Source organism: Rhamphochromis longiceps, linkage group LG1 (genome assembly GCF_057381845.1).
Source record: "Rhamphochromis longiceps isolate RC_006_pf linkage group LG1, R_longiceps_female_GT1.1, whole genome shotgun sequence".
Taxonomy (NCBI): domain Eukaryota; kingdom Metazoa; phylum Chordata; class Actinopteri; order Cichliformes; family Cichlidae; genus Rhamphochromis; species Rhamphochromis longiceps.
In genome coordinates, this window is record NC_140557.1 from 8,228,829 (window position 1) to 8,237,205 (window position 8,377).

General features: G+C 37.7%; 1 protein-coding gene across 2 annotated transcripts; it reads left to right on the forward strand.

Annotated features, from left to right (window-relative positions):
• The first annotated feature begins 785 nt into the window (after positions 1-785).
• On the forward strand, positions 786-2,679 carry LOC146678229 (uncharacterized). 2 transcript variants are annotated; one of them, XM_085421156.1, is made up of 5 exons: positions 786-990; positions 1,079-1,202; positions 1,618-1,779; positions 1,911-2,058; positions 2,165-2,679. In XM_085421156.1, exons 2-5 carry the CDS (start codon positions 1,116-1,118, stop codon positions 2,272-2,274), a joined length of 507 nt encoding a protein of 168 aa, XP_085277282.1. In that variant the 5' UTR covers positions 786-990; positions 1,079-1,115; the 3' UTR covers positions 2,275-2,679. The 2 variants fall into 2 exon arrangements, with proteins under 2 accessions (XP_085277282.1, XP_085277365.1); XM_085421239.1 differs by lacking the exon at positions 1,079-1,202.
• The last annotated feature ends 5,698 nt before the right edge of the window (positions 2,680-8,377 follow it).

An 8,377-nucleotide genomic window follows, 5' to 3' on the forward strand; every position in this document is an offset into this window, starting at 1 on the left:
GTATTCATAACTGGGAACTTTTCAAGCATAAAGGTCAAAAAGGGGGGAAATGTTAGATTTGTATTGTTGATTGTCATTTATGCTTAGAAACATTTACTCATATATGCTTAGAAGTGTATATAATCATTGGTGGATTGAAAGGATGTTTCATCCTAAAGTAACAGCTCTGTGTGTTAGGGAGTGCATCCGTTCTTCTAGAGTGTCCTTGGTATAAATCACATACTCCCTAGGAGAGTTTCTCTTTTCTTGTTGATTTATGGTATAGCAAGCACACGTATATCTGTTTAAGTATAAGAGCCCTTTGTTCAGATGGACCGCTAGACTCCTGGCACCAGCTTTGGGGAGTCTTCACAGGGTCACATCTGGACCACACACACACACACACACACACACACACACACACACACACACACACACACACACACACACACACACACACACACACACACACACACACACTATTCTTTGTTCACATGTATACCTATGTAAGATGTCATATGTTAATGACCCTATGCATATTCATGTAACCACAATAAAAGGAGTGCTATGGGGAGCCTGGCTGAGAGTCTGACGGAGGCTAGGTGGTGGGACGACACTCGGCCCCAGCCAGATTTCCCTCATGCATGAGTAAACCAGCCTGCTTGTGTCTTGCTTTGCAGTGTAATTATATTGTCTTCAACGTTCCAGCGGATAGGTACAAGCTACAAACCTATCAGTAACTATGTCCAACCCAGAGTACATAGTCTTCACAGACAGTGAACTTGAGCAAGCTCGACGTTCCTACTTTGAACAGAAGCAGCTGGGGACAGAGTGTGCTGAACCTTTGTCAAAGGAACTCTTTTGTCGACTCGTAAGAAACACCATGACAAACATGATTTCGATAGCAAGAGCAGCTGAGGACTCCAGATATCCCAGCAAACATGAGGTTGATGCCTAACAAAGCAATTGATGGAGTACTACCCAATGCTTAAAGAAACGTGGGGTGACTGGGTAAGTAGCATTTTCTCACTATCACTCTGTGTTAATCATGGGTGATGTGTGTTATCATCTCTTAATTATTACTGTTTGTACCTGTTAGGAGCATGTTGCTAAAAAGCTAATGAAGAGACTCTCCAATGTTAAAAGTCCAAGGAAGGGCAAAAAACCTCCTTCGAAGAAGCCAAGAAAGGATGGGAATGAAAGCGTTGCAAGAAGTGACAGCAGTGAGGAATCCAGTGCATCAACTATTATTCTAGATAAATCACCAGTTAGATCGATGGGCATCCCAGTGCACCACCAGGATGGCATTGATGAAGAATATAAGTATGATTTAATGCACCCTCTTAATACACCTTGAGTGTATATGTGGTTTAAGGGATACTTTTTTTATTTTCTTAAAAATTCTGCTAACAATAGAACCCATCTACTTCACTGTTTATGTTGGAATCTTTGCGTTCCATTTAATAGTGACAACTTGACAGGATGAATGAACAATTTGAGGATAGGTGGTTAGTTAATTTGTTGATCTAATTTACAGATATATTTTTGGTGTTTTTGTTTTGTTTTGCACCAATAACAGATATATAAAGCCTTACTGTTGCAATAAATAATTTACACACCTCTGCTCTGTGTGTTTAGCTGGTTCAGCTGACTTCTTTGACAGCCAAAAAACTCAGGCAAGACACTACAAGACTCTCCAAGATATATAAAAGACCCAAAAACCAAACCAATGCTGTAAAGGAGCAGGACAGAGCAGTGAAGATACCAGAGGCATACCTTTGTTTCAGAGATCTGGATCATGTAAGCAGCACTTATTTCTTTTAGCCATCCTGTTATTCCTTTGGGGACATTTTGATTGTTATCAGTTATTGTCAAGACCACACACAGAGCTAGATAGATCTCTTAGTTGGGTTTCTGTTTGTATTTTTCAGGTCCTGGATGACCTACAGAGAATTATTCAACCATCCAACTCGAAATACATTTCTGAGATGAAGGATAGATGGGAAATCTTCTACTCGAAGGTGCAGTTCTATGGTGTCATGAAGAAAGTTATGAAGCTGCCAAAAACTTTGAATGGAGGTAATGCTACAGTATCTTGATTTGTCTATATTTATGCTTTGCAAATTACATTATTTGCAATGCTTAATGGTGTTGCCCTGTCTTATTTTTCTTTTTTTCAAACCAGTGGAACATGCAGCAGCTGTGTTCAGAGCCCTTCCAATGCTTTTCCCTTCCAGCACAGTACCACCTAAGAAGCTGGGCGTCTGTAGTGAGGCTTTTTTTTCCATGTCCTAAAGGCAAGGCTGCAATATTCTATATTTATATATTGTTGTATTTTGCAGTTACTCATGCTTTCCTTTTATATATTTTACTGTGGAGTCGGTCTAAATATTCTTAAAGTTCAGATCCCCATAACATGTTGATGTTAATGTTGTGTAATCTTTCAACTTGTTCTTCTAAAAACTTATGTAATATAGGATAAAAACTTATGTAATTCAAATGCAGATTGTTTTAAGCTGCAGCTAAATTTATTTTTGCTACCAGAGTATGTTATACTGATATTATTCCTGTTAAGAGTATCTGGAATATGCACTTTTTATATTGACGATGTTACACAGTACCCTGCTGAAATGTAGATAATGTTAGACATGATTCTCCTGGAACTGACCTCAGTACTATTAAAATTGAGTTACTGACCCATTGCTGTGTCAATAAAAGCGCAAAAACTAAGAGTGTGTCTGCTGTCTTAATTTAAGATGAAGTCCTTTATTTTTAGTAGCTTTTGAAGAGATGGTGTCTTATTCTCAGGAATTTTTGCTAATTATTGTTCTCAGAGGTGAAATATATTTCTAATAGTTAGTTCAATCAAGAAAGAAACAATTCAGTTTTAAGAAAATTTGTCCTATAGTAATTTTTTTTTTGTTATGTGGAAAATCTACATTAGGTGTAGAATCTTAAAGTAAGCAAATAATTCTTGAAAATAGCTTGTTCAAGAAAGCATAATACTCGATTTAGGTACAGATTTTCTAAATATCAAAGTGTCTTTCCTTATAATAAGTCACATTTTCTTCAATTAAGCATACATTTTAGACAGTTTTATCTAGTTAAAAGGCATACAGCAGTTAGCAGTTTGCTAGTTTTAAGAATTCTAGTGAAGCAACTTTTGCTTACCCCATTGGCAGATTTTTTTCCTCAAAACAAGAAAATTTTGTTAGATTTGAGAATATTTGGCTTGTATCAAGTATAACTATTTTTGCAGTGTGATGAGAGAAGGATGAGAAGCTAGTAAGCATTGCTAAGGGAATCCCAAAAGATGCAAAATACACATCTAAGGATATCCAAAATGAAATTATCCCAACACTGGCTGAGCTGCACACATTTTATGTAACAGTACGGGTAATTGGTGTGTCTTCAGAATTGTGGGAGAGCAGTTCAGTTCCAAACAGAGTTCAGTTCCTTGTAAGACAAGCAAGCTTAAGATAAGAAAAAAGAAGAAAAAAGTTCAAGTGTTCTGTTCTAAATCTGTTGTGTTGTACAAATTAGTAGACATGGTGAATTGTTGTTGTTTTTAAAATTACTATGCCAACCCTTTTTTGTTTTGTAAATCTGGCTTTTATTCCTACTTTAATTTGCAAATTTATTTGAGAATTAGGCCATGCAATTAAGATAAATATTATTTTGTTGGTTGCAAAGATCTGGATGGATCATTTATTTTATTCTTTATTTTTTATTCTATTTTTCTGTTTTATTTTTCAAGACTTGGTAAATTTACCTTTTTTAAATAACTTGGCTCACCCTTTTTAGTTTTGTTAATATTGGCAATAGTGAGAAGTGTTATTGTTGGGTTTGAGTATATTTGATATAGGTCATCCAGTTGAGGTAAATGTCATGTTTTTAGTTGTTATAATCTGATGAAGATTATTTTATTTTATTTTTAAGTTTTCCCCCTGAGGGTTTGCCACCTTAACGTGGTCATGGGGTTTGCTGTGTCAGTGACCCTAAGAGCTAGACCAGCAGAAGCATAGCCTTCAGGTGGGACACCCAAGTTGGACAGGTCTTAGGGTAGCGGCTTGACAAAGTGCAATCCAATTGCATGACAAAAACAGTTATCCAGTCTGCAAGAGTGGAAAAAAGGTCAGGAGGTTTTCAACAAACCCACTTCACTAACAGACTATAATACACATGTGGAAATGTCTTAAACATGCATTCCTTATAACTTGCAGAAGGTGACTCTTTGTCTTAAAAAGAACTCCAGTTGTTTAGAAGACTGCAACAAGTTGCTCAAGTACTCACTTGGTATATGATTGTTATGTGTTGCATCCTCCTCCCATATGCGCTTCTAGTATTGCTCCTTCTACAGCTTTGATGGGGATGTTCTCATATTGTTCCCACTGAGAGTACACCTTGGATGGTTCAGTGGAATTATCTGTTTTATTCTGGTTTCTCTCTCTCCTATCTCTCTTAAAGTGGCTAGCCAAGACTTTAAGTTTTCACTTCATAGCTTCCAAGGCCACAGATGTGGATAGCTTGCTGTACTTCTTACACATCCCTTTCTTCATCACACCTGATGTGTGTATTTTTTTTCCTTTATGACATTAAATATTTGAATATTTCAGACCTCTTCGTTTCTGAGACAGGTGTTATAGACAATATTGTATACCAATATGAATGTTACCATCTATCGTGTAGACAACTTAAATCTCCAGCAGATGGCAGTGAATGATCATATGATTCTTCATCTGCAATTCAAATTAAACACTTTCTAGACTTATGATAAAACAATAGCAGCACCAGTTAAGTTATTTTTATTCAGGTGAGTTGTAAGAGTTCTCATTATTATGTGGATGCCCATTAACTGTTACTTTAGCAACAGCGTTTCCTTTAAGGTCACACAAAAATATTTTCTCATGCAGAAGAACGTGAGCAAAACTGGCTGAAAGAGTTTAACTGTCATAGTGGTGGTAAAAATGTTATGACTGATCTTTATAATTGCGCTAAAAGTCTTAAATTAAGCAGGATTTATTGACTATACAGTAGTGTATGCATGTTTGCGTCTTCAACCAAGAACTAGACTACAGTTCATACTGGAAGGAGGCCAGTCCTAAGGTAAATGCAGCTGCAGCATGTGCAGAAAACTTTCTGCAGTTACTAATCAGAGCAGGCGGCTGAAATGAGTAAACCTGTGACGCTCAGGATGACACAATGTAAAGGAACAAAAGGAGCATTTTAAATGAGTGATGTAGGGATTTCATCATCCAGCTGACCAACACCCAGTGGAAGTTGACCGAGGACGAGTGAAAATGCTCGACACATGAACTGGCCATTTAATCAGCAAACATTTTCCTGTAAATGCACACCAGTAGATTGGCAGCTCTGAACAGGAGATAGAGCCTTTGTTTTATGTCCTGCGTGTGCATCACAACCAATTACTTAAAAATCCCCAGGCTGAGACTTGCTATGCTTTAGATTTTGAGAAGGAACTTGCATTTGTCAGTTAAAAATAAAGGCCTGCAGGAGAGTACGTGAGTTGAAACAGCCATTTCATCCAAAAAGAAAAATCTCATTTACATTAGTTTTATTGTCTCAGTATGAAAACTTACCAACTTTCAACATAGCAGTGGATACAGTGAGTAAAAACACATTATAATAATGTCACCAATTTTCTAAATAAATATATTTCTAAGGGTGCTATTGACATGAAATTACCACCCATCTAACCCAAACATTCAAAGAAATCAAGTCATAGATGTTCATAAATTAAGTTAGTTGTGATAATAAGAAAAGACACAGGGAAGAAAGAGAGGGAGATCCAAAAAGGCATGGGAAATCATGACACCAGCGCAAATCTATCAGCAATTACGTCTTATGGTGGGTTGACAATGAGCTCTCGCAGGAACTTTGCAATCTTCTGTTGCAAAAAAGTGATGGAATTGGTTACAGAAGAATTTCTAAACTACTGAAGGTTCCAGTGAATTCTGTTGGGGCCATAATCCAGAATTGGAAAGAACATAATTTCACCAAACTGGCAATGACAGGGTGCTCCTGCAAGATTTCAGACAGAGGAGTGAAAAGAATTATCAGAAGAGTTGTTCAAGAGCCAAGGGCAACAGAAAGATGTGGAATCAGCAGGTACAGTTGTTTCACAGAAAGTAAGTAATTAATGCCCTCAAGCTTTAAATGCATGCACCACGGCCTGTTTGCACCCGCAACATGCAAGACTCCGTTGCTAAAGAAAAAGCATGTTTACGTGTGTTTAAAGTTTACTGAACAACATTTAGACAAGCTTGTGAAACACTGGGAGAATATAGTCTGGACAGATGAGACCAGAATTCAACTCTTTGGATGCCATAATGCACACCATGTTTGGAGGTCAAACATATTGGTATGGTATTTTGGGGGTGATGTGCACATGTGAGGATCTCAGTAAAGATATGCTACCACCTACCAGGATGATGAAGATGAAAATGAGGGTGGACATTTCAGCAAGACAATGATCCCAACGCACAACCAAGGAAACTCTCAACTGGTTTCAGAGAAATAAAATAAACCTGCTAGAATTGCCCAGCCTGAATCCAGCTGAAATGGACTGATAGAACAAAAAGAAGGGGCCCATGAAACCTTCAGGATTTGAAGACTGATTGATTTATTTGCATATCTCTTCTCTGGTGAGAATTTCATGTCAGTAGCACCTTTGGAAATATTGACAAATTTACTTCAAATTTAAGTTGAAAATGTGTGATGTGTTCAGTAGTTATTTTACCTCCTGTATATGGTAACCAGTTATCCAGTCCTTATTTATTCCATACTTTACCCCAACACCTTTGCACTCTGCACCATTGCACATATAAATATAAATACAAAAATGCTATACATGTTGTTTTCTGCGTTGCCATCTTATGTGTTGTACGTTTGTGTATTCTGTTTAGTACAGCGAGAGCAAAGAGAGAACCAGAGCCCAGGTCCTTGTAAATATACACACTTGGCTAAGCATGTGAACATATACACATACTTGATTTGTATAGAAACACTGATTCTGATTGTGGTTGTGAAAAGAGAGCACAGTGAGCCAGACTAAGGAAAAGAGAAGACAACCTTTAATGTTGAAGTGGTATATAAACATGTGGGGAGTAAAAAGAGGTGAGTGGAGAAGAAATTTTCAGTGCATCACATGAAGTCTTGTTCCAGTTTGAGCCTAAAACTAAGGGATGGTTCAAGGTACAAGCTTTATTAAAAAAGTTTTAAGCCTGAACTTTAAATTCTAGATACATTGTAAATTGCCTGTTTTTTATTTAAAATATAGTGCTTTTCTAATGCACTTGGGAACTCAGTGTTTCATAGAAAGAATGGGTGTCTGTCTGTAATCTATGACAGACCATTCCTCAACAAGCTGAGGGGACAACCCCAACCATCCTAGGTAGCATCTTATTGTTTCTCTCTACCTCCTTATGGGAAGGATGATGTTTCATACAACTGTTTATGTGTAGTTTATGTGCAAGTGAAAAAAAGTTGTACTCCCAAGTGGAAACAGTGAGCCAAAATTAAAATTGTATTGTCCTCCATTCAGGTATTTCTCTGCAGGGAGAATGTGCTATGATTCTTTTTGATTTTACTACCTACTTAATGTTTGTAGGTAAGTCAACTAAAGCCATGGCAAATGAGGATTTTATTGTGTTAGACCCATGCTCACTTTACCAATGGCTAAAGGGGCGATCGTGGCTCAAGAGTTGGGAGTTCATCTTGTAGTTTGAAGGTTGCCGGTTCGAGCCCCGGCTTGGACAGTCTCGGTCGTTGTGTCCTTGGGCGAGACACTTCACCTGTTGCCTACTGGTAGTGGTCAGTGGCGCCAGTGTCCCGTAGCCTCGCCTCTGTCAGTGCGCCCCAGGGTGGCTGTGGCTACAATGTAGCTTGCCATCACCGGTGGATGACTGGATGTGTAAAGCACTTTGGGGTCCTTAGGGACTAGTAAAGCGCTATACAAATACAGGCCATTGAATCACATCAGTTTATATTTCAGAACCATAATATGCTAATCATAAATAAATGCACATAAGATTCCTGTGTTTTTTCTCCCGTATGATAGTCAGTTGTGATAATCACAGAATGTGCTTTTGCTCTAATGCAGTTACCTCTCAGCACATCCAAATGGCCAATCTGAGCTCAATTTTGAGGTCAGGTATGAAATATTGCCAAAGTTCCAGATGGATCAAAATCTTATGATCTTTTTCTAAGCACATCCACATTCCCAGTTAGACTATGAATGCACACACAGATTTTCATTTCTATTGCAAATGTGTTTCAAATATCAGTCTCTTTCATAACCGATAATTTCAGAATGACCATACTCAGTTGCCCTAAAATGTTCACGTACAAAAATATTATCTTATTAATTTGCAGTCAT

Excerpts from the sequence above, each read along its gene's own strand:
- LOC146678229 (XM_085421156.1), top strand. The coding sequence starts at position 1,116 with ATGTTAAAAGTCCAAGGAAGGGCAAAAAACCTCCTTCGAAGAAGCCAA. Across the intron at positions 1,203-1,617 it reads CGTTGCAAGAAGTGACAGCA|CTGGTTCAGCTGACTTCTTT; the intron begins GTGAGGAATCCA and ends CTGTGTGTTTAG. Across the intron at positions 2,059-2,164 it reads GCCAAAAACTTTGAATGGAG|TGGAACATGCAGCAGCTGTG; the intron begins GTAATGCTACAG and ends TTTTCAAACCAG.